A 27116-nucleotide genomic window follows, 5' to 3' on the forward strand; every position below is an offset into this window, starting at 1 on the left:
ATTTGAAGGCACTAGCTTTCAGAACGCTGCCCCTTCACCAGGTGGTTGTGGAGTATACCTGATGAAGGAGCAGCGCTCCGAAAGCTAGTGCTTGCAATTAAACCTGTTGGACTATAACCTGGCGTTGTGTGATTTTTAACTTTGTACACCCCAGTCCAACACCGGCATCTCCACATCATTGCTGTGTACAAATTGGCTGCTGCATTCCCCACAGCGACAACACTTCAGATATACCTCATTGACTGTGAAGTGTTTGGGGCTGTTTAGTGGTCATGAAAGGCGTTATATCAATCCATGTTCTTCCTTTTGTATTATGGACCTTGACCCTTCACCCGTAATACGTCGGTTTGGCAATGTCAAGCATCTCAATGCAGAGTAAAGTTTGCTTGTTTCGAATACCTCAAGCTCACATCCTTAGATATATATTTTTTATTGATGCCACAGAGTGCATTTATGAAATGCCTTTAACACAAAACATGCCCTGACAGCTCTCTCCACAATTCCTTCTTGTGCTAAATACTTGGAGATTTTTCTCCCTGGTTTTCAGTTTCCACATTGTCCAATCTATTATAGTAATTGTTCCATCGATTGTGAGATGATTTGTGCAGTAGCTGTATTCCTCTGATAATCAGAGCTGAAGACAATAAGTGAGTGGTGGGGGGAGGTGGGGGGTGGATGATTGGTATTTTTCAGCTGACGTATAATTCTGGTGGAAATTTGAAATCGATGTTTCATGCTCAGGTTCCTCTACAACTCATAATTTAATCGTCAACAGAACTGGGAGTTTGCTGACAACACTACCCAATAGGTGATGATAGATTGTGAGTGATTTTAGTCAGGCCATACACTCGATGAAGGATAGGTCTGGTGGAAAAGCAGCATCTTTCTTTATTCACCCAACTTGCATGCGCAAAAACCAAACACTGTGTTTGGGAGCATCTCTCATTCTTCAGTGGAACGCCATTCAGATAACGTGTGAATGCTTGGTCGACTTCCAAAGCGTCATGTGTACAAAATAGAAGAGGAATAGGCCAACATTTCTGGCTTTTATGAGGTCAGCCAGCAGTCCTTATAGAATAAGAGTTCCCTGATTGGGGCTGTTAACCGGGTCCAATCAGGGAACCCTGGCTGGCAGATATATACAGGAGTGTCAGAGGTTCTGTCCACTCTGAGAGCAGGCTGTGAGGGAGCTGGACCACTGTCAAGTACTATGCAGTAGCTAAAGGATGATGGGATTCCGGCCTCTGTCGAGTTATTGCACCATACAGAGTGGACAGTGAATTTGCTGCAATGGTCCTCAGATGTCCTAAACGTCTCAGATCGCATCAAAGTCTCACGTGCCATCACGAATCATGTCATGGTATCATATCGGAGACTGCAGTGAGGTTGCAGGCTCCAAGGAGCTGAGGTGATGCTGTTTTGTGTCACACTACAGCCACCTCATCAATTGAACTGGGTTCCCAGAATATTACCTGAGTTTCTGGATTAGTAAATCCCGCAATAATACCACTAGGCCATTGCCTCCTCCTCTGTCATAGCATGATACCTGCTTTGATAGCTGTCTGTGGTTACCTTGCTTTGAATGGTGGTCTACAGATGACGGTTTTCCCTCTCATGATACCTCTTGATTCTCTGAGTGGAGAGAGAGAAACAGAGTTAATGTTTCCAGTCTGAAATGATGCTCCTTCAGAAGGATTGAGCTTCAGCTCTGAAGAAGATTTATACCAGACTCAGAATGTTAGCTCTGCTTCTGTCTTCACAGATGCTGCCTGACCTGCTGTGTTCCTCCAACATTGTCTGTGTTTGATACCTTTGCGGGGGGTTCCTGTGTTTCTAACTTGACCTTCATAAAGCTGGCTGTCTCCTGCTCTCTCTCTCTCTCTGCTGGTATCAGAATAGCATCATCTCTTACATAGCAAAAGTGGTTTCCCGAGGGTGGGGGATATCAGACTGAGAGGACACAATTTTCAAGTGAGAGGGGAAAGCTTTAAAAGGGACCGAGGGGCAACCTTTTCACACCGAGGGTGGTACGTGTGTGGAATGAGATGCTTGTGAAAGTGGTAGGTGCAGCTACAGTTAGAACATTCAAAAGACATTTGGACATGAATAGAAAGGGTTTAGAGGGAAATAGGCCAAACGCTGGCAAGTGGGAGTGGTTTGGGCGGCACGGTGGCACAGTGGTTAGCACTACTGCCTCACAGCGCCAGGGACCTGGGTTCAATTCCTGCCTCAGGCGACTGACTGTGTGGAGTTTGCACGTTCTCCCTGTGTCTGCGTGGGTTTCCTCCGGGTGCTCCGGTTTCCTCCCACAGTCCAAAGATGTGCGGGTCAGGTGAATTGGCCATGCTAAATTGCCCGTAGTGTTAGGTAAGGGGTATATGTAGGGGTATGGGTGGGTTGCGCTTTGGTGGGTCGGTGTGGACTTGTTGGGCCGAAGGGCCTGTTTCCACACTGTAAGTAATCTAATCTAATCTTTAGTTTGGGAAACCTAGTCAGCATGGTCCGAAGGGACTGTTTCTGTGTTGTGTGACTCTACGTCATTCATTATCATGGAGTGGACAGGGGGAAACTGTTTCTGCTTGTAAAAGAACGAGATGGCGTTGATTTTAAAGTGGTCTGGGTGAGGTTTTTCACTCAGTGAGTAATTAGGGTATGGAACACACTGCCTGGAAATATGGTGGGAGCAGATACAGTCAAGACATTTAAGAGGGGCACAAAATGAAAACGATGTCAAAGAGTGTCTGGGGAGAGAGCAAGGTGATGGTGCCCTTGAAAGAGCTGAATGCAACATGATAGTTCTGGGATTCTGTGATGCCCTGCTCTTTTAGTGAAATAGCAAACTGTCCTCATCCAGCTCCTGGGCCTGAAGTGTCAAGCTGAGCACCGGTCCCCTTACTCTGGTGGTTCAGTTAAAGGTCCCCTGCATCCATCTGGCAGTGGGCAGCATGCCTGGTGTTCTGGTCCACATCTTCCCCTCAAACGAAAGCAGGTTTGTATTCCACTGCTGGTCCACTGTGAGTACTCACGGTGTGGAAAGTTACTGCCAGGGTTACCCACGGCAACTGCACCAAGACTCACGTCCATGCCTTAACGGGGACTGAGAAATGAGCTAGAATTGAAAGTCTTCCTTTCAGTTGAATGTCCAGTTGTATATCTCATGCTTTGCGAGAATGTCGCTTTTATTCATGGATTTGTGGTGGATCAGAGGCCTGTTTCCGTCTGCAACCCCCTGTGGTATAGTCTAAAGCTCTGGCTCGAGAATTGTAAGGGACTGAAAGGTGAAGCATTGCTCAATCAGTTGGCTGTGTCCTCCAGGGACTGCGTGAGATAAATACCCAATTACTGGATCCTTTGGAGGAAGGTGTTAGCATTTAATGACCTGTCATTAAAGAGACTGTGGAGGCTAGAGAGGACTGCAGGTTGAATGCTTTTTTCTGAGCCCATCTGCTGTCAGAGGGGGGAAGGGAGGTGGAAATTGAATGGCTTCATTTCAAAGATAAACTCGCACATAAGTAGAGCCTGGTGAAGATTTCAAGCCAGAGGTTCATCAACACCACAGATAAAGCAGAGAAGGCGTTCTGTCAGAGTACCTCTCTGTGTGCTGGGGATTGGAGTGCACAGGGGTAGCTACAACCCTCTGCTTTCCCGTGCTGAGATGTTGGTTTTCTAAAATTCCGACGCAAACGCTTGGCACCAGGAGCCAGACGCCAAGTCACAGCAAATCCCATCCTCACCACCGGGGTACAGCTCAGTGATAGGTGCCAGCCACACTGAATCAGGCAGTATTTGTGGGTGAGTCCCATTCCATAACCCAAATTTCAGACCTTGCTTCCAACTTCCAGGTGATATGTTAAACTGGGGCTCTCTCAGGCAACTCTGGAGAGCACAGGTATTATTTATGGCCCCCCCCCCAGGCCAATATTAATCACTCAACCAACATTCCAGAAACGTTGGACATTATCATGTGGGCTTCTGTGGAGTCTTGCTGTGTTTCCTACATTACAGCATTGACTACACTCCAGAGTCCTTTTTTTTTATTCCCTACAGTGTGGAAACAGGCCCTTCGGCCCAACAAGTCCACACCGACCCTCCAGAGAGTAACCCGCCCAGACCCATTTGGTGAACTCTCAAGCTCTTTGAGTCCGCTTGACGTTATGAAAGGTGCCACATTTACGTCACTCTTTCATGATATTGGACTTGGCTTGGTTGGTCCAGCATTACCAGCCCATGCCCAGTCTGCTCTTGAGGAGGGGGTGGTAAGTTGCCCCCTCGAACCGCTACAGTCCTCTGGGTGTTACTACAACATCATTACCATTAGGGAGAGGATTCCAGGACCTTCACTCAGTGACATTCAGGGAACAGCGGTGTATTTCCAAGTGAGAATAGTGGGTGACTTGGAGGGGAGCTTGCAGGTTGGTTTTGTCTTGGGCAATATACCAATGCAATGTGCTTCATAAGTGGCACAGAACTGTCATTTCATAGGTGGACAGCACAAAGCTTTGGAGTATGACCTTGCTGGTATGACCCATGATCATAAAGACCTTCTTTCTGCACAGAACTCAGAGGGACACAGACTATCCAAACTCTGTCCTCTCAATATTTCTATTGGTTTGATCAATTGGCATTGATTCATGGCAGGAGTAGGATATCTGCTCATTCAGTTAGATCATGGTTGATCTGCAACCATAGGATATAGGAACAGAATTAGATCATTTGGCCCATCAAGCCTGATTCATCATTCAACCATAGCTGACGTTTTTAACCCCATTCTCCTGCCTTCTCCTTGTAACCCCTTAATCCCCTTAATCATTAAAAATCCATCTATCTCTGACTTAAATTCATCCAATGACTTGGCCTCCACACCTCTCTGCAGCAATGAGTTCCACAGATTCACCAGCCTCAGGCTGAAGAAATTCCTCCTCATCTCAGTCCTCAAGGTTCCTCCCTTCACCCAAAGGCTGTGCCCTTGGCTCCTTCTACTCATGGAAACATCTCGTCTGTGCCCACTCTATCCAGGCCCCTCATCATTCTGTCAGTTTCAATCAGACCCACCCCATCCTTCTAAACTCCATCAAGTATAGACCCAGAGTCCTCAACCGCTCCTCATATGACAAGTTCTTCATCCCTGGGATCAGACTTGTAGACCCCCCTCTATGCCCCCTACAATGCCAGCATATCCTTCCTTAGATACAAGACCCAAAACTACGCACAATATTCCAAATGTGGTCTGACCACAGCCTTATACAGCATCAGCAGTTTCTCTGCTCTTATAATCTAGCCCTGTTGAAATGAATGCTAACATTGCATTTGCCTTCCAGACTGCCACCCGAACCTGCATGTTACCTGAAGAGAATCCTGAACTTGGACTCCCAAGACCCATTCAGCTTCACATTTCCAAAGCCTTTCCACATTTAGAAAATAGTCTACACCTCTACTCTTCCTGTGAAAGTGCATAACCTCACACTTTCCCACATTGTATTCCATCTGCCACTTGTTTGCCCTCTCTCCTAGCCTGTCCAAGTCCTCTCGCAGCCTCCCCACATCCTCAGCACGATCTGTACCTCCACCTAACTTTGTGTCATCTCCAACCTTAGCAATAATGCCTTCAGTTCCTTCATCCGTGTGTGATGGGAATAGTTGTGGTCCCAACAGTGAGTGCTGTGGAACTCCACTAACCACTAGCAGCCGTCCTGAAAAAGACCCCCTTATCCCTCCTCTCTGTCTTCTGCCAGTCAGCCAATGCTCTGTCCATGTCAGTACTTTGCCCCTAACACCATGGGCTCTTAGCTTATTTAGCAGTTCCCGTGTGGCACCTTGTCAAAGGCCTTCTGGAAATGTAAATAGACCACATCCATTGGTTCTCCTTTGTCTAACTTGCTTGTTACCTCCTCAAATAATTCTAACAGATTTCTCAGGCATGGCCTTCCTTTGAAGAAACTGTGCTGACTCAGCCCTGTTTCACCGTGCACTTCAAGTATCCAGCAATCTCATCCTTATTAATGGATTCTCAAATCCTACCAATGTCCGAGGTCAGGCTAATTGCCAATAGTTTCCTGTCTTTTGCATCCCTCCCTCCCTCCCTTCTGAAACAGAGGTGTTGCTTTGGCTATTTTCCAGTCCTTTGGAAGCCTCCCTGACTCAACACCATGTACTCCCTCTGCTCCATGTTTCTATAATCCTTTATTTACCAGGGAACTATCAATCTCAAGCTTGAAAGGCCCAGTGGGATCCACAGAGAAACCCTTTTTGTTCAAAGAAATAGTTTCTTCAGTGATCTGAGTCTAATTTTAAGACTAAAGCCCCCCCCCCACCCCCTTGTTCATGATCTGAGGAAATACTTTCTTTGAATCGATCCTCGTTTTAACATTTGATAACCCTCTGTAAGGTTGCCCCTCATTGCGGAGAAAGATGTTTACCAAGGGACAGATTAGCAGGAAGTCAGGCTTTGTATCTCTATCAACAAACTTACATCTCAACAGGTCTCCCAGTTCCCCAGTGATCATTACCTCTTGGTCTTCTCTTCCTCACTAAACTAGGAGGGGCGGCACGGTGGCTCAGTGGTTAGCACTGCTGCCTCACAGTACCAGGGACCCAGGTTCAATTCCAGCCTGGGGTGACTGTCTGTGTGGAGTTTGCACGTTCTCCCCGTGTCTGCGTGGGTTTCCTCTGGGTGCTCTGGTTTCCTCCCACAGTCCAAAGAGGTGCAGGTTAGGGAAAGTGTCCAGGCATGTGTAGGCTATTTGGGTTAGCCGTGGGGAATGCAGGGTGACAGCGGTGGAGGTGGATCTGGGTAGGGTGCTCTTCAGAAGGTTGGTGTGGACATGATAGGCCTGCCCCCACAATGTAGGGGTTCTATGATGAGGCTGAAACTAATTTGTGCACTGGGAAGGGGGGGAACCCTCAATCCTTTTTTAGAAGGATTTAGATTAAATGCAGGGCTTTGTTTCTCTCTCCTTGGGCAGCACGGTGGCTCAATGGTCAGCACTGCTGCCTCACAGCACCAGGGTCCCAGGTTCGATTCCAGCCTCGGGTGACTGTCTGTGTGGTGTTTGCACGTTCTCCCCGTGTCTGTGTGGGTTTCCTCCGGGTGCTCCGGTTTCCTCCCACATTCCAAAGATGTGCAGGCCAGGTGAATTGGCCATGCTAAATTGTCTATAGTTATTAGGTGCATTAGTCAGAAGAGGGGGAGGGTTGCTCTTCGAAGGGTCAGTGTGGGCTTGTTGGGCCGAAGGGCCTGTTTCCACACTGTAGGGAATCTAATCTAAATTCAAATTCAACCATCTGCAATAGCAGGATTTGAACCCAGGTCCCGAGAACATTACTTGGGTTTCTGGATTAATAGTCCACCAACAATACTGCTGGGCCAATGCCTACCCCACTTCAGACAGCGATGAGGAGAACTGCTTTTCTCTCTCGGGGAGGGGGAGGGGTGCGCGTGAGGGTGTGGATGTGGAGGTGGAATGGGTTGGGGAGAGTAGACAGGAAAATGGAGTTGAGGCCGTGGTCACATCAGCCATGTCTTAGTGAACAGTACAGCAGACTCGAGGGACTGAGTGGCCAAAACCAGCTCCTGATTGGTTATGCCACCTGTACCAATGGCACAAGATGGGCATGTCACAGAGATTTACCTGTGATTAACCGTGGAGATTGCAACTCCATGGAAAAAGAACACAAACATTGGCAGCAAAAGACCACAGATCACATATTTTCGCCTTTATTAAGATATTGCACAAACAGCCTTGCAAATGTAGAGATACTTCAGGAAATACCACATTTAGGACAGAATCCAAATTTGAGACATGACACATTGTACTATTGTATCACTGGAGGATCAAGTGATTTGGGACTGATGGTTCCCAAAGCTCTCGACCAATGGGATCCTCTTCCTGGCTTGTCTCGGTCCATTGTTGACGTATTGATCGGGCTTTGATCGCCCTGATTGGCCGTTGACTCTGTAAATATTAAATCATGTAACAGCCAGAGTGGCGGATGGCGAATGAGATGGGCTTGAGCCTGTTTAAGTCAGTCAATTCCTATTTTCTTGCCAACTGTACAACTGAATGCGGCAATTCACACACGAGCACAGCGGAAGACGTAACAGAGCAATCAATAGCAAAGTTTAAAAGAACATGTAAGCTCAGCTTTCATCCTCCAGGAATGAACAGTCAAAATCAATCGAGGCTTTGTCTGGATCATTCTGTCAGAGAGTAAATTGTGCAATTCTGCAATGATTTTCAGTGAAGCTGACGGTTATTGAAGGGAGCAATTCAATTGATTAGTGACCTTTCTCTGTGCTGATTCTGAATTTCTGCACCTTTCTGACTAGAAGCTGAACGTTACATTTCGTTTACAGCACTGAAACAGGCCATTCAGCCCGTCATGTGCCAATGCCCATGCTGTACGGAGGCCTCCTCCCACCTTAAGTCATCTTACCCTGCTTCTTCTGTTTCTTTCTCCGTGAGTTTATCTCAACTCCCCCTACATGTGTCTGTAATTCCTCTCGGGTGGTTGTGAATTCATCATTCTGTCCATTCTCCAGACAATTCTCCGGAATTCGTTGTTGGAATTTCTTTTAGCAACTTGGGGCATTCAGCCCCTCGCGTCTGTTCCACAATTCAATGAGATCGCGGCTGATCTGTGACCTAACTCCACATACCTGGCTATGGCCCATAATCCCTGAGTACATTGCAACATTTAAGAGACATTAGGATGGGTATATGAATAGGAAGGGTTTGGAGGGGTATGGGCCGGGTGCTGGCAGGTGGGACTAGATTGGGTTGGGATGCCTAGTCAGCATGGACGGGTTGGACCGAAGGGTCTGTTTCCATGCTGTACGACTCTATGATCTTTGTGAAACAAATAAAAAATCTATCGCAGATTTACAATTAGTAAATGATCCAACATCCACTGCTGTCTGTGGAAGAGAATTCCACACATTTACCACCCTTTGTGTGTAGAAGTGGTTCCTGAAGCACTGTATCCTTTTTGTGGAGCTGGGAAAGCACAGCCAGTCAGGCAGCATCTGAGGAGCAGGAGAATCGACGTTTCGAGCATAAGCCCTACATCAATCCTGATGAAGGGCTGATGCCCAAAATGTGGACTCTCCTGCTCCTCGGATGCTGCCTGACCGGCTGTGCTTTTCCCATTCTATACATTTCGACTGATTCTCCAGCATCTGTGGTTCTCACTTTCTCCCATATATAGGTTTTGAATTCCACACACAACTGGGATGTCTTCTGCACGGCTACTCTGTTGAATCCCTTTGGAATTTTAAACATTCCTACCCAGTCATCCCTCAATTCTCTGTTTCCTGGTGAAAGGAAGCTTGACTTCAGCTGATGTCTTGTTCGTAGCAAAGGGAACCAAAGCTGTTTTCACTCTGTCGCTTCCTTAGCCCAAGTATGACCTCTGCCCTACCCCACCCTAGGACAAAGACCTTGCCTATTTACCCTATCCATGCCTCCTCCTGATTATATAAACCTCCATAAGGTCACCCCTCAGCCTCCGATGCTCCAGAGAAAACAGCCTCAGCCTATTCAGCCTCTCCCTCTAGCTCAAACCCACCAGTCCCGGCAAAATCGTTGTAAATCTTTTCTGCACCATCTCAAGTTTATACCTTTCCTATAGCAGGGACACCAAAACTGACTGCAGTATTCACAAATATAATGTCTTACTTTAAAAGAAATGTTGTACTGAAAACTTCAGTTCAGGACTATGATTCATTTTTGTGACAGTTTACAAAGCACTGGGCCAGCACATGTTCATTAACTGGCTTTACTGGTTTTTCTTTCTGGATTCACTGGTGAAGAACAGTCACCAGAAATGGGCTGTGCCAGAAATCAGGAATACTATCAAAGCCAGAGTTAATGGTTCGGTGAGATTTCAGGGGGTTATTAGAGCTGGAGAAGATTGGAGAATGTCGACCTAGGAGAGAAAGCAGAGAGGAGATGTAACGAGAGTCATAGAGATGTACAGCACGGCAACAGACCCTTCGGTCCAACATGTCAATGCTGACCAAATACAGGCAGTTCTTCTATAACGCGGTGGTTGGGTTCTTGTGCGACCCCACGTTATTGCGCAATGAAAATTGCATTTAAAGTGCTGGCAATGCTGTCGCATTATAGCCAACAATGCATTTTAAATGTCCATGCTTTGGAAACAGCATCACCAATTCATCAACTGCATTACAGCCAATTCACGTTGACAAAATGCGCAATATAGCAGAATGACCTGTACCCTAAACTGACCTCGTCCCATTTGCCAGCATTTGGCCCTAATCCCTCTAAACTTTTTCTCTTCATGTACCCATCCAGATGCCTTTTAAATGGAACATAAAACGGTACAGCAGAGTACAGGCCCTTCAACCCTCCATGTTGTGCTGGCCTTTTATCCTACTCTAAGATCAGACTAACCTACATATCCTTCATTGTACTATCTTCCATTGTGCCTATCCAAGAGTCACTTAAATGTCCCTGACTCTACTCCCACTGCTGGCAGTTCATTCCACGCACTCACCACTCTCTGTGTAAAGAACCTCCCTCTGACATCTCCCCTAAACCTTCCGCCAACCACCTTAAAATTATGCCCCCTTGTGATAGACATTTCCCCTTTGTACTGGGACAAAGTTCTCTGGTTATCCACTCTCTCTATGCCTCATCATCTTGTACACTTCTATCAAATCACCTGTCATAGTTGTTTGCTCCAACAAGAAAAGCCTTAGTTCCGTCAACCTTTCTTCATCAGACATGCCCTCCAGTCCAGGCTCCTCTGCACCCTCTCTAAAGCTTCTACATCGTTCCTACGATGAGACGACCTGAACGGAACACAATATTCCAAGGGTGGTTTAACCAGGACTCTACAGAGCTGAAGCTTAACCTCACGGCTCTTAAACTCAATCCCCCTGCTAATGAAAGCCAACACGCCATACGCCTTCTTGACAACCCTATCAATCTAGGCAACAATTTTGAGGGATCTATGAACATGGATCTCGAGATCTCTCTGTTCCTCCACACTGCCAAGAATCCCGTATTCTGCATTCAAATTCGATTTTCCAAAGTGAATTACTTCACACTTTTCTGGGTTGAATTCCTGGACCTGCCTCGATTGGCAGAAATGAATGGTTCAAGAACAGGAGCACAGAGATTTAAAGTAATTGGGAAAAGAAGCAGATGTGGTATGACAGAGAACTTATGTTCTACACAGCAAGGAGATGGGGTCTGGAATTAACCCAAGGGTGGCTGGGCAACTTGAGGCAATGAGATGTTATCTGAAAAGGAATAATGTGCAAAGATACAATGAGAAGGAAGCACTATGTTGCTCCTTTGGAAAACTGGGAGGCATGAGATCATAGAACAACTTGAATACAGGAACAAGATATTTTAATCTGAGGAGTTACTGGATCAGACACCAATGAAGGCACAGAGGTAAATGAGATTTAGTGCCTGGCCCTCATCAGGAGAGCTGAAAATGTGTTGCTGGAAAAGCGCAGCAGGTCAGGCAGCATCCAAGGAACAGGAAATTCGATGTTTCGGGCATAAGCATCAGGAGAGGAATGGATAATAAATACAAAGAGAATGCTGGAGAAACTCAGCAAGTCTGGTAGCATCTGTAAAGAGAGAGAGATAGATACAGTCAACATTACAGGTTATAAGCACAAGAAGTGTTGCAGAAACTCAGCAACTCTGGCAGCATCTGTAGAGAGAGGGAGAGAGAGAGAAAGCTAATATTACAGGTTATTAACACAAAAAGTGTTGCAGAAACTCTGCAGGTCTGGCAGCATCTGTGGAGAGAGAGAGCAAAGCAGTTAACATTACAGGTTATAAACACAAGAAGTGTTGCAGAAACTCAGCAGGTCTGGTGGCATCTGTGGAGAGAGAGAGACAGAGGTAGCGTTTTGTGTTCAGTGACCCTTCTTGAGAGCTCTCGTTCTGCTTGAACTCTGAAGAAGAGACATACTAGACTCAAAACGTTAACTCTGTTTCTCTCTCCACAGACCTATTGAGTTTCTCCACCATTTTGTTTCAGCTCTCCGCAGTATTTTGCTTCCATGAGAGGAGCGATTGACTGTAACTTCGAGCCTCTGAGTGCACACGGGAATCTCGAAGTTTCTCCAGACCTGCTGGGAAAGTGATCTTGCAGAGAATGATGTCTATAAACATCTTTTCTTTTTGTCTTGTGTGTTCTGTGCTTACAGATATAAACATGGCTGGGGAACCCAAACCGTACAGACCCAAAGCTGGACAGAAGAGGCCTGTCAGTGCTTTGTATGGGTGAGTACAGCATGGTGTTCAAAGACGGAATAGCTAACCTGTGTCACAGGGCGCTGGAGACTTACCTCAGACTGTCGCTGCACCATTGCTACTAGCTTCCTGGTGGGCAACTATCTGCTAGCTGTTAGCACAGAACATTGATTTATTGTTGCTGTAGCAACCATTGAGGGGATTTGTGGGTTGTTGGTGGTGAGGGGGAGGAGGGGAGAGTGAGAGTGCGTATGATTTAAACAAACAAAGAAAAGTAAGAAAAATGACATTCCTTTTTAGGCTTCATGCTGTAGGGAGATAATTTATGAGCCGCAATTAGTTTTTAAATTGCTTTGTCTGGTGGAGTACCCTCCACGTACAGCCAGCACATGAAAGCATTCATTTAAAAGAGAAAGGATCAGCATGTTTGCCTTTATCTGCGCTCACCACCTTCTCAGTTATAGCAAAAGCAGACAGTTTCTCAAAGCCTGTTTGCTGTTCTGTTACAAGGTACTGAAGCTTGTCCATAATCGTGTCTTAATCTTTGTATTTGAAGCAAAAATTACAATACACACACACACACACACACACACACAAAAATTACAGCAGCTTGCCTGCTTTATACTCTCCCACTGGTGTGCACTCAGTAATAATCAGCCATGGAATTTCTGCCATACAGGATACAAAGCTGTAGATCCTAAGGATAAGGGACTTCAGTTATGTTGAGAAAGTGGGATTGTATCTCGTAGAAAAGGAAAGGTTCAGGCGAGATTTAATATGAGACGCCAAGAAGGACTTTGATGGAATAAAAAAGGGGTAATAGTTTCTAGTGGTGGGAAGGTTGATAAGGTTTGCCATAAATTTGAGACAACTGACAAAAGAGGCAAGCGAGAGGTGAGGTGATTTGTTTTTTTTTAACAACTGCGCTTGGAAAGGGCTGCGAAAGCAGATCCGATAAATAACTTTACGAAGGCAATTAGTTACAGGGAAATTGAAAAGTGCAAGAGAATGGGAAAAGTGCAGAAGTGTGTGACTAGTTTGATGGTTTGTTCAAAGAGCCAGCAATGTCCTAGATGGGCAGAATGGGCTCCTTCTTTGCCAGATCATCTATGAGCTTTGCTTCTCAAATAGGTCAAAGAGATGAATTAACTTTATCAAGATTACAATTGTTCTTCTCTTCCTCTCTTTGGGGTATAAGTCTCACATGTAACTCTGGCCCCAACTTGGTACCTGGTCTGATTTGTCAGTTTCCATTTAGGATCCTCGACATTGACTGTTGAATGGTTATTTCACCATTCTGAGCAGCCAGGCTGGACTGAGCCTGTCCCTGTCCCTATCTGGATGGGAACATATGCACATTTTCCAACCAGAGTCAATAATAGCCATCAAGAACAGGAATTCAGCTCCTCTTTTGCCACCCGTATCCTATTCTTAAAGCTGGGCATCATCAGAAATCAGCAATTGGGAATGGGTGGCACGGTGGCTCAGTGGTTTGCATTACTGCCTCCCAACACCAGGGACCGAGGTTCGATTCCACCCTCGGGCGACTGTGTGGAGTTTGCACATTCTCCCCGTGTCTGCGTGGGTTTCCTCCGGGTGCTCTGGTTTCCTCCCACAGTCACAAGGATGTGCAGGTTAGGTGAATTGACCATCCTAAATTGCCCATAGTGTTAGTCAGAGGGAAATGGGTCTGGGTGGGTTACTCTACGGAGGGTCGGTGTGGACTGGTTGGGCCGAGGGCCTATTTCTACACTGTAGGGAATCTAATCTACAGTGACACCTATTCCTCTACAGTCGTGAAATCATCAATCTGCTTCCCCCATCATTCAATGAGCTGAAAGTTCCTCAAATTAAATATTGGAAAAAGTGAAGAGGGCATTCCGTGGACTCCATACCCACAGCCAATGCTATGTTACCTCAATCTTGTGCCTTTAAGTTTTTCCCTGCTTGCTCAATGCCCCGAAACAATAAAGCAGTTAAAAAAAATGGGGTTCTTGTTTATTCAGAACTAGTGTCGCACTGAGGAAGCTTCAGGCCAATACAATCTGACAACCTGTTCTGAAAACTCTGCTCACATTTTGATAGCTGCAACAATTTGCACCGTAGCAGCTGAGACAATCCGGAACATTCTGAAACAAATCAACAATATGGCAAATGGAACAACATGCCAACAAAATGTCAGTCCCTTTTGTCTTTTAATGCCAACAGATCCTTTAGAAAGAATCCTGCAATCTGGACCCATAGCCTTGCTAAAACTGCCCAGTCCTTTCTTGGGTCATCCCCAATTTGTCCATTAGTTTTTGATGTGTATTGTTTACAGAATAACAGGGTGATAAGCTTAGACTCGTTCACCCCTCAGCTCAAACTCAAAGTTAGTGTCTTCAGTTACTGACAACTGAAGCTCAACCAAGAGATTTCCGAAATTTGGAGTCACATTTGATCCCAAAATCAGATTCCGACCACATGTGCATGTCCTCACTACGATGACTTATTTCCACCTCAGTAACATCGCTGCTGTCCAGTTCTATCTCAGCTCATCTACTGCTGAATCTCTTGTTCCCTTGCCTCTGATGTTCTCTGACTATTCCAGCACACCCCTGACCTCTGACCTTCACCACTTTGTAAACTTAAGACCATTCAAAGCTCTTCTTTACTCACACCAAGTCTCCTTCCCCTATAACCCTGTGCTCGCTGATCCTGGGCAAGTAAGGACTCTAACTGAAGAATTCTCATCCTTTAGGGGTGGTGTGGTGGCTCAGTGGTTAGCACTGCTGCCTCACAGCACCAGGGTCCCAGGTTCGATTCCAGCCTGGAACGACTGTCTGTGTGGAGTTTGCACATTCTCCCCGTGTCTGTGTGGGTTTTCACTCACAGTCAAAAGTTGTGCAGGTTAGGGTGAATTGGCCATGCTAAATTGCCCATAGTGTTAGTTGCATTAGTCAAGAGGAAAATGGGTCTGGGTGGGTTACTCCTCAGAGGGTTGGCGTGAACTGGTTGGGCCGAAGGGCCTGTTTCCACACTGTAAGGAATCTAATCTTATTTTGCAAAATCCCTGTCTATCACTGTAATATACTCCAACCTCGCAACACAGCAGATATTAACCTTTTGAGCATTTCTCAATGAGTCACCTCCAGTTGCCTGAGCCCTGGAATTTCAGTGGCTCCTGCCCCCAGCCCCAATTTCCCAAACCCTTCCATCTTGCTTTCCATTTCTCCAGAGTTTTCTGAAAACCCACCTCACGTTCAACTTGCAATCAGTGTCTGGCTTGATTAGGCTCATCCAAAGTACCTTGAGGTGTTGCCAAATCTTCGAGCTGCTTTGTAGATCGAAGTCAGGAGTATTGTTTTTCTTTTCAGACAGTATTTAACGGGATGAGTAGTAACAAAGAACAGGAAGGGATGCTAACCTCTTCCGCCCACTCCCTGTGGCTCAGGGGTGGGGTTCAGCTGAGGGTGAAGAGTAAAAGATTAATGGACGTACACCCTTGCTACTCCCACTAGTTATGATTTGGAGTTGCCGATGTTGGACTGGGGTGTACACAGTTAAAAATCACACAACACCAGGTTATAGTCCAACAGGTTTAATTGGAAGCACTAGCTTTCGGAGTGACGCTCCTTCATCAGGTGATAGTGGAGGGCTCGATCGTAACACAGAATTTATAGCAAAAATTTGCAGTATGATGTAACTGAAATTATACATTGAAAAATTGATTGTCTGTTAAGCCTTTCATCTGTTAGAATACAGTGATACATCACACTGCAAATTTTTGCTATAAATTCTGTGTTACGCTCGAGCCTTCCACAATGATCTGATGAAGGAGTGTCGCTCGGAAAGCTAGCGTGCTTCCAATTAAACCTGTTGGACTATAACCTGGTGCTGTGTGATTCCCACTGAGTTAGGTTGACTTGGTGGAGACAGAGCAACAGGAAATCTGACCTTGTCATCTATCTCCATTCCTTTGAAGCTCTCCAACCTACATAGAGCTCCCTGGATATATATGACAAAGGAGTAGGGTCAAGTCACATGCATCCTTGCACCCACTTCACCATTCAATAAGACCTGACCAATCTCAACTGGTTACTTCACAAGAGCATCCCCCCTGATGACCTTTCACCCCCTTGTTTTAACAAGAATCCAACTGAAGAAAGGTCATCAAAGGATGCAAAACATTAATTCTGCTTCTCTCTTTCTCTGGTGAGTTTCTCTAGCAATTTCTGCTTTTGTTTCAGACATCCACAGTTCTTTGCGGTTTCTGTTTTTGGTTGAGAGTCCACTCCGTCCCTGCATAAAAAATATTCAAAGAGCCTCCGTCCACTGCCTGTTGAAGGTGTGAGTTCCTCTGTGTGGGGAGAAAGGTTCTCCTTGGCTCTTGTCTTAAATGGACAACCCTTTATATTTAAACAGCGACCCTAGTTCTAAATTCTTCTGTCAAGGCCCCATCTCATTCCTGTACCAGCGGCAAACCCACCTGTAGGGGAAACCTCAACTGATTAATAACAACCATGCAAATTTTGAAAGACCAATGTCATCTCCACCCCATACCCTTTGATCCCTTCTAGCCCTAAGAATTATAAGTAACTCCTCCCTGAGACCATTCAATGTTTTGGCCTCAACCTCTTTCTGTGGCAGAGAATGCCACAGTCTCTGGAGTGAAGACATTTCTGCTCACTCAGTCCTAAATGGCCTACCCTATGTCCTTAGTCTGTGACCTCCTGGCTCTGTACTCCCTGGTCACCACAGGAACATCCTACCTGTGTTTACCCTGTCCAGGTTGCTTGGCCACACATACGACAGTTGACACCCTAAAACTCATTAGATGTTGAAGCAGGAATCTGCCATTCACCCCATCTGATCGACTCCACCATCAGTAAGATCCTCACTTTCCTGCCTCCTCCACCTAACCCTTGTTTCCCTTGCTGATTTAAATTCTATCCACCTCGGCTTTGAATATGCTTTGAATATGCACCTCACAGCACCAGGGACCCAGGTTCGATCCCAGCCTCAGGTGACTGTCTGTGTGAAGTTTGCATATTCCCCCCGTGTCTGTGTGGGTTTCCTCCCACAGTCCAAACACATGCAGGTTAGGTGGATTAGATTAGATTACTTACAGTGTGGAAACAGGTCCTTCGACCCAACAAGTCCACACCGAACCGCCGAAGCGTGACCCACCCAGACCCATTCTCCTACATTTACCCCTTCACCTAACACTATGGGCAATTTAGCGTGGCCAATTCACTTAACCTGCACATCTTTGGACTGTGGGAGGAAACCGGTGCACCCGAGGAAACCCACGCAGACACGGGGAGAATGTGCAAACTCCACACAGAGAGTCGCCTGAGGCGGGAATTGAACCCGGGTCTCTGGCGATGTGAGGTAGCAGTGCTAACCACTGTGCCACCGTGGTACATGCTAAATTGCCCATAGTGTCCAGGGACATGCTGGCTATGTGGATTAGCCATGGGAAATGCAGGGTGATAGGGTAGGGTGGTGGGTTTGGATGGGATGCTCTTCAGAAGTTTGGTGTTTTATCAATGGGTCAAGTGGCCTGTTTCCACACTGTAGGGATTCTCTGTTCCTAATGACCCAGCCTAACAGCTCTCTGCAATAAACAATTCCACTGATTTACTAACATCTAACAGAAGAAATTCTTCCTCGTCTCTGTCTTCAACATGTGATCCTTTATTCTGAGATGTTGCCCTCTAGTCCTAGACACTTCCATGACCTTTTTACATCTAACCCTGTCAAGTCCTCTAAGGATCTTAAATGATTAGAGATTAGAACATGCAAATCTGCCAGATGCTTTACTTTCTGCTATTTAACCTGTCTGTAACCTTTTTGCTATCTCCTTAGGTCCTCTTCCAACTTACTTTCCCACCTGTCTTTATACCATTAGCAAATTTCCATCTCTTCACCCGTTATTTATAAAATGGTAAATAGGTGAGGTCCCAGCACAGATCCTCGTGGTACATGTCGCAAATGTGGAAGAGACCAATTTACGCTTCCTCTCTACTTGCTGTTAGCCAGCCAATCTTCTGTCCATATCAGTCTGCCACCCAATCCCATGAACGCTTATTTCATGCAATTACCTTTGATGTGGCACGTTTATCAAAGGTATTCTGGAAAATTAAGTACAGTAAATCCACAGTTTCTCCTTCATTCACAGCGCGTGTTATATCCTTAAAGATTTCCAGTAGTCAAGCATATAATCAGTTCTGCATGTTTCTTCAACACAAATTGGCTATAACGCAATTGAAGAATTTAGACCATTATTTGTAGAACACAGTTTTCCTTACCTGGCTACAATGTGATTCTGGTCCCAGTGGTTTAAATGGTGCTGCTATTATACAATTTTCTTATAATGCAAAATTGCAACTATTGCATTCTCATCAGAACAGACTGTAATTTCCCTTTCACGAAGGGACTTTGTTGACTCTGCCTGATAACATTGAACTTATCCATGTACCTTGCTATAATCTCTTGAATAATAGCTTCTACCATTTTCCCTCTGACAGATGGCTTATAGTTTCCCACTTTCTGCTTCCCTTCCTTTTCGAATAAAAGCTTTAATTTTAGGATTATCCAGGGAAATGTTGAAGGGTTAGCACCTCTACATATATCATGGAGTCATAGAATCAAACAGTAGAGAAGAGACCTTTTGGCCCATCAGAGTCTATCCCACCAAAAATACAATAAATCTACACTTTCTAGCACTAAGCCTTTAGGCTTGGATGCTTTGCCACTTAAAATGTTCACCCAACGTTGTTTTAACCAGCACCTTAACTAACCAGTACTCTCGATAAACTGGCAACTCAGATCTCAAATACCATAACCTATCATAATGTGCAGGTTAGGTGAATTGGTCATGTTAAATTGCCCATAGTGTAAGGTGAAGGGATCAGTGTAGGGGTATGGGTGGGTTGCGCTTCGGCGGGTCGGTGTGGACTTGTCGGGCCGAAGGGCCTGTTTCCACACTGTAAGGAATCTATTTCTGTTGTAAATAATGTATAACAGTGATGTATATACCCTCCAATTGCGTTTCTGTTACACACTGTGTTTGACTTTAGGAAAGGTGTATTAATGTTTTTACATGGATGTTTTTGAGGAACGTTGTCTCTGAGGTTAGGTTTACTGCTGCTAGGCACACCTCTTGATTATCCGGAGTATTTGATCAACAGGCACATTCCTGGTCCCATAGGTGCTGGTTAGTAAAATGTTTGCTGTACTTTGTTCAGATGTGTTGGACTTGGGTGGACAAAGTTAAAAATCACACAACACCAGGTTATAGCCCAACAGGTTTATTTGGAAGCACTAGCTTTCAGAGTGCTGCTCCTTTGTCAGGAAGCTAATGGAGTAGGATCATAGGGTTCTGTGTCGAAGGATGATGGAGCAGTGCTTCGAAAGCTAGGGCTTCCAAATAGACCTGTTGGACTATAACCTGGTGTTGTGTTGTGTACTTTGTTAAGGTTCTGCAGTTTCTGCTTCAGCTGTCCTCCCAGGCTCACAGCCCAGCCTGGCATCACCTTCTGGGTGAAAAGATTTTCCTCAAGTCCCCTCTAAACCTCCTGCCTTTCATGTGTGGCTCCTTGTTTAAGCTGTGGAGAGGGTACAGGAGAGATTAACCAGGATGTTGCTGGGTACGGAGGGTTGGAGTTAGAAAGACAGGCTGGGACTTTTTCCACTGGAGGTTGAGAGGTTTATAAAATCGTGAGGGGTACAGATAGGGTTAAAGGCAGGTGTTTTTTTTTCCCTCGGGTGGGGGAGTTCAAGGCAAGAGGGCATCTTGTTAAGGTGAGAGGAGGGAGATTTTAAAAATTCATGAGGAGAACCGCAGAAGGTGGTTCGCGTGTGGAATGAATCTCCTGAGGAAGTGGTGGATGCACATACAGCTACACTGTTTAAAAGACATTTAGATCAGGACATGAATAAGGAATGTTTGGAGGGATATGGGCCAGGAGCAGGCAGGTGGAACTAGTTTACTTTGGGATTATGGTCGGCATGGACTGGTTGGATTGAAAGGTCTGTTTCCGTGTTGTATGAGGAAGAGGTTGATGGGTTGATTTTGGTTGTCTCTGGCTCAGTAGCACTTCCATATTCCAATAGAAAGATCTTTAGCTCTAATGAGATCCACTGTTGAGAAATCCTACCCTGCTGTTCAGGGCTCAGGACTAGGGAGGTTCGGCAGGATCCAATATCGGGGACCAGGGATTTTGGGGGTGTTTAGACTGGGGGGAATTGGGCAACACTGTATGTGGTCTGGGGCAGCACTATGACCCACGATTTCTATCGCTGCTCCTGAAGCTGTTACAATGAAAAACCCTAGAAGTACTGAGGCCTTGGGCCTGTGTGAGACCTGACCCATTCCAACAGGGGATCCATTTCATGGATAGAATCTCGACAGTGTGGGAGTAGGCCATTCAGCCCATTGAGAGCATCCGACCCAGACCCATCCCTGCTCCTGTAACCCTGCATTTCCCATGGTTAATGCACCTAACCCACACATCTCTGGACATGAGCAGCAATTTAGCACAGCCAATCCACTTAACCTGCATATCTTTGGGAGGAGGCATGTGCATCTGGAGGGTACCCACACAGAGGACATGCACACTCCACACAGACAATTGCCCCGAGGGTGGATTTGAACCTGGGTTCCCTGGCACTGTGAGGCAGCAGTGCTAACCACTAATGCCAAAGTACCGCAGAATTCACTTTGCCTTCTCATTCTGTTTTCCAAAGGAACCCAATCTGGGCATTCTCATCTGAACTTTTGTACCCTGAAGAAATCACAACACATAATGGAATGAGGTTGAAAAGCCCACAGCTATTCATTTTTGTATGTATATACAGATAGCAATCCTTTACAAATCCAATTTCCATCACTTTAATCCCAGGGCTGCACCAGTTATGAATTAATTATTTTCGTCTCCAACTTTTGATACCTGCGGTAGTGTGTTTTTCCGATAATATTTTACAAACCTCTTCTGGTTTTATTGTAGGGCCTGGTGTTTCCCACATAACAGATTTCTCTCTCTCTCTCTCTCTCTCTCTCTCTCCCTCACTGTCACTCGTTTTTTTTTAATCAGTGTGTTTATGTGGAGGAATTTATTTTCTCTTTGGGGGCTTGTAACTTCAATTGATCTCTTAATGTCAGTGAAAGTGGGACTAATCAAAAATCCCCGGAAAAGAAAACAAAACTCAATTTCCCCTGGCTACCTGGAGCAACTCAGCAATTGGGAACATTCATCCTCATGGCTGAAGAGAAAATGAAGCAAGGAAGGATTGCACTGCCTTGGGTCTGCGCAGCAGGAGACGGGAGCGAGTTGGGAACGAGCTGGATTCAGTTTTGAGAGATGAGATCATTATCATTTAATTATCAACATCTGTAGAGATGCCAGCGCTCACCTGACTGATTAAAGCCTTGCTCAAAGTCGGCAGAATCAGCGCCGAGGGAATTGCTGCGCTTTCACAGGAGATGTGATTGCCAATCCTGTGTAGACACATTCCTAGAGGTTTCATTATGGGCTTTCAGCAGCTCCCCCATCCACCCCCCCCCCCCCCCTCTCTGCTGCCAGATGCCTCATCCTGTTTTCCATCCTCCCAGCACGTTTCCCCCAGGTGAAACTAAAACAGTTGTGAGGAAGGCACACTGTACTCTAAAACCCCAATGTATTTCCCTCCTGGTGCTCTCCAGCAGCGACCAGGAGGTTGACCTGCGGTTCCTGAAGGATCTGAGTGAGTCCCGGAATGTCGGCAGTGATCTCTGCGTTGGCACAAACTGTCCGGTTTGTACACAAAGCCTCTGAGACTGTGAGAATAACATGTACTTGTCGTCTGGACAAGTTCCTGCCTTCACTGCTTGATAGGCACGTGGTTGAGCAGGAACAAGAGGGCCATTAATGGCCAAGTGGAGAGAAGGGTGTCCTGTGTGGGTGGTGCTGGGTGAAGGATCCAACAAGCATGGATAGAAACTGTTCAGGCCACTCACCATTGCATGGGGTTGCAGTTCCGGTTGATCAACTATTGCCGAAACCCCGGAATAATTTGCGAAGTTGGCCAGTGTTGATGTCTCGGCCGCACTCTGTGAATTCCTGTTGCCCTGCGTTCATAATAGTATGTGTTTCCTGAACTTCAATCCATCGCCTTGCCTTAGAATCTCTGAATCAAAAATCACGCAGAGGTCACGGTCTTGTTTTTCTGTGTGCAATAAAACTTGTCTCTGCCAGGCCTGTAGCCTGCTCACTGAAACTGCACCAAAGAGGCTAGATAGGCTCAGCTGAAAGGGAAGTGTTTCCTCAAAGCAAGTGTTGACTGTGTCACAGTGACATGGCGGACCTCTGTCCTTGCGGTTTGGGGGTCCAGGGCTGCTATTCCTTCACCAAGTTGGTGCTGAATGGAAGAATATCCGGCCTCTGATTGGCTGAGAGCTCTTGCTTGGCAGTAATTTCACCGCTGGGGTCTTGCTTCCTGGCTCGGGTGTCCTCGCCAATGCCTGCTTGGAAGGTGGTTTGACATCTCTTCCCTGGATAGGTCGGCTCTCCAGCTAGCAGTCCAGCCATTGGTAGGTGGCGACGTAAGGGTGAACTGGATGGGCCTCAGTCTTTATTGTCCAACAATTCCAAAGGGTGACAATATGTGCCTTTAAGAGCGATTTTGTTCTGTCCCGTTTCTCTTGAAGAGGGATATTGTAAACCTGGCGGTGAGGTGTCTGCTCGAAGGAAAGCCGAGTAAATAGCTCTGGGTTTTTGTTGTAAATTAAGACGAAAGCAGCATGAGTGGTTGGGGTCAGACTCACGCAGACCTAGGTGTGAGATTTGCTTTCAGTTGTTGACGTTGGGAATTGAAGCTGCTAGATACAGCTGTCTCTCTCTCCTGCTGTGAAAAACATTGCGTTTTCTCTCTCTGCTGCTGGATTCCTCATGTCGGGGTTCTTTCTCCTGGACTGGAGCAAGTGAGGGAAAGCTGTTTGGCTGAGTTTGTCTTTGCCAAGGGTGCGTTTATGAGATGCTGCTATTTTGGAACAGCTGATGACGACTAGTCAAATAATACATTATTTTGTGAGGTAACTCAATTGAGTTAAAGTTCTGCCAATTCTTTTTCAGTTTGTGTTCGAGCTACGCTGTAAGAAGTGAAGTGTGTTTTGCTTATAGTGTGACCAATTGAATCATGTCTGGAACGCGTCTAACTAAGGCACAAGTTAAGGTCTAGGCTGTCTCCTTGGTATATTTTGAGAGGGGTTTGGTCTGTTCCATAATTGATATTATAAACTGTATCACCCCAGCAGCTTGATAGATAAAAACCTACAGCAATTCTGCGCCCAAGGTAGTGGTAACAGCTCAAGTTTGACCCTTGAGCTAATAGAGTGCAATAAAGACAGGCATTATAACCAAGCAAGCTGTGGCCTGGCAAGACAATGGGTCATATTTTCGAGAGACATTGGTGTCAGGCAATTAACAGTCAGCACAATCAGCACAATCAGCCAGATTCCACGAAAGAAACTGACCCCTCAAGTGTTAGGGGACAGGGGATAAATGAAAGAAATAGAGAGATAAAAGTCACACATCCCAAACTGAGTGTGCAAGTCAGGGCATCTGCCTGGACTCCTTACTCTTCGCCTGCTTTTACGCTGCATTGTCTTCAATAAGTGATCTTTCTAACCCTTGCAACTATTATCTATCTTAACATTCAACCCTAAGGCTGAGAATGTTTTTTTAAAAAATTAATCTTTCATGGGCAGCGGGTGCCCAGACAAGGCCAGCATTTATTACCCATCCCTAACTGCCCTCGTACTGGGTGGCTATCTCGGCCATTTCAGAGGGCACCCCATTGCTGTGGAGTCTGGAGTCACGTGTAGGCCAGACCAGGTGAGGATGGGAGATTTCCTCCTCTGTATGGTATTAATGAACCAGATGGGTTTATTATAACAATTGATGACATTACTGAGACCAATGTTCAATTCAGTTATGAAATAAACCCCACCAACTATCATGGTGGGCTTGGAGCTCACACCACACAGTCACTAACCTAGGCTTTGGATTATGAATTGAGTGATGCTACTTTTACGCCCCCACATTCAATTCCATTCCTTTCACAACATCCAAAATCCCGACAGTGTGGAAGCAGGCCATTCGGCCCATCGAGTCCACACAAACCATCCAAAGCACATCCCACCCATACCCTGTAACCCTGCATTTCCCACTACTGATCTACATAGCCTGCGCATCCCTGGACACTGTGGGCAATTTAGCATTCACCTAATCTGCACTGCTTTGGACTGTGGGAAGAAACCGGAGCACCCAGAGGAAACCCACACAGACACAGGGAGAATGTGCAAACTCCACATAGTTGCCTAAGGCTAGCATCGATCCTGGGTCCCTAGCGCTGTGAGGCAGCGGTGCTAACCACTGAGCCACTGTGCTGCCCCAGTACTCTCTGTATATCTACTAAAACTTGCAAGGTTGGCACCTGTCTGAAAAATCTGAACGAATTCAAACAACGAGCAACCGCTGTAGCAATAAAATCTGTCTGAGGTTGAATTAAACTAGAAAGCAAAAACAATCTATTATTAAAACATTAAAAGGGGGAGGAAGTGCAAGAGAAGGATGTTTCCTTTGGTCATCATTTCGAGTTTGTTACTGGTACAAAGACTCTCAGATCAATCATCAGTGATTGTGGGTCTCACTGATGGATAAGACCTATGTCAAGACTAGATGCAGGGAATAAATACTTCACTCAGAGATATATTTTATTCAATGTGTTCAGGCATGTTACTACATGTCTCTGGAGCAGGTGGGACTTGAACCCAGATCTTCTAGCTCAGAGGTCACATTGTGCTGCATAGAGCACTAAACCAACACTGTAATGGAAACATCTTGCTTGTTCTGCCAATGACCTTAAACCTCACTCAAACGCTGTCCCAATTGAGCTATTTCAGTCCATTTGCTTCAGTCATGCACGGCTCTGTTTACAGCTTATCAGATTTTCTGGGCCCAGTCCCTGCCACTCAGCTGAAAGCTTGGAATGCAGGACTTGATATACAAGGAAGGTGTGTTCATTACTTGGCCAATCCAATCGATTATCAACCACTTAAGCCTTTGCATCACATGTTAATGGTAGGTATCACGAGGGGAGAGATACCTGATCAGTTACACGGGAAAGGAAATGGGAACCTCAGTCACCACTTAGACATTGCTAAAAGGAGACTAGATGTTGAAGCTTTTTATCTTCTACTCAACAGAACCAGGATGCGCTGAAAGCATCAATGTCCAGCATCATTTCAGCAATGTCTAAGTGGCAATTGAGGTTCCGATTTCCTTCACCTAGAACTCAAAGCCTTCTCCTACATCCTAGCTCTGATGAGTGCAGGATGAAATGCTTTAACATCTCAGTCTCCTTTTTATCATTCATTAGTGTTGCTGGAGAAGTGTGCACTGTGAGGGAGCCATGTCACAGCACCACCACATTGTTGACAATCTATCTCAGAAGGGTCTGGAACACATCGTTATTTGTTGCTGCGAGCTAGATCTCTGCTTCCCCCTCAGTGAGAGCACTCTGGTCCAGTCTGGGCGCTGGGACCTCTGGCAGCCTTAGAAGGGGGCCCAGTGTAATTTCACGAGAATGACTTCAGGGTCCAGAGGGATGAATTTACGTAGAAAGCATATGTGGAAGGCGGCCATTTGGCCCATTGAGTCCACGCTGACCCTCGGAACAGCATCCCATGGAGACCTACCCCTCTACCCTATCCCTGTAACCATGCATTTCCCATGACTCATGCACCTAACCTGCACATCCCTGAGCACTATGGGTCAATTTAGCATGGTCATTACACTTAACCTGCATATCATTGGACTGTTGGAAGAAACCGGAGCACCTGGAGGAAACCCAGGCAGACACAGGGAGAATGTGCAAACTGCACATTAAATTGATCCAAATTTATTTGTTAAATATGGTGAAAAGATTTGAATATGGAAGATTCAGAGAAGCCATTCAGAGTGAACTCAGGGAACGCCTTTTTACATGAGGGCTCATTGGAGACTCTGAAGACTGAGATGGATATGTTTCTATTACATGAGGGTATCAAGGGAATTGGAGCCAAAGTGGGTAAATGAAATGGAGATGCAAGTCAGCCGTGATCCATCTGTATGGCACAGCCAGCTTGAAGGTTGAGTTGTCTGTTCTTATTCTCATGTTCCACACTATCTCTGCTGAAAACAGTCCAGCATACAGAGGATAGTGATCCAGTTGATGCTGTGATAGTAAGTATTTAAGGTTGCAGACAGTGCTAATTGAAACAAAACTTACACTTTGCGATCAACTTCACACTAAAGCTGTTTCCTGTCCTTTTCGGCGCGTTTAACCATCAAAAATGTAATTGAAGGAATGAGATATTGCAGGTGCTTTCTGAACAGAAACAGACACAATATTGAGAAATAAGAGGGGATTAAAGGTGGCCTTTTGCACTTGGGGGCTGTGTAACTCTGTAAATTGAACCGAGAGTGTGCCCACCTCAGCCCAACAGCTGGGCGCACGCACTGAGCACCCAGACACCCCCCTGCTGAAACTGACCGCAGTTTGAGGAGAGTGAAGGGATTCGAGAACAGGGAAGAGAGAGAGCAAAATGAACAGACGGCGTTCTGTGTGGCCCAGGTCCCGGAAGGATTCCAGTTGCTTTTGCAGTTTGAAGCAAGGCATTATGATTTCAAATGACCGGCTGATGGAATTGATATGAATAACGTCGGCATGCAAAATTCCCCACAAAATTCCTAACCACAAGGCACTGTACGCTCTCCTTCAACAAAGGGAGCTGTGAAATAGCTTACCCAAGCAACACTCACAGTGCCCCCTGACCACCTCGACAAATGTGCCCACTACATTTCCTGTGAC

At 45.9% G+C, this 27116-nt stretch overlaps 1 protein-coding gene across 1 annotated transcript in view; it reads left to right on the forward strand.

Annotated features, from left to right (window-relative positions):
• The window catches only part of LOC132824024 (RNA-binding Raly-like protein), a 970546-nt gene that overhangs the window by 558153 nt on the left and 385277 nt on the right, over window positions 1-27116 (forward strand). Inside the window, exon 3 of the mRNA XM_060838262.1 lies at window positions 12194-12269. Coding sequence (XP_060694245.1) covers window positions 12194-12269 — 76 coding nt within the window. The remainder of the gene's footprint in view (window positions 1-12193; window positions 12270-27116) is intronic.

The sequence above is a fragment of the Hemiscyllium ocellatum genome, chromosome 17, assembly GCF_020745735.1.
Source record: "Hemiscyllium ocellatum isolate sHemOce1 chromosome 17, sHemOce1.pat.X.cur, whole genome shotgun sequence".
NCBI classification, from domain to species: Eukaryota; Metazoa; Chordata; class Chondrichthyes; order Orectolobiformes; family Hemiscylliidae; genus Hemiscyllium; species Hemiscyllium ocellatum.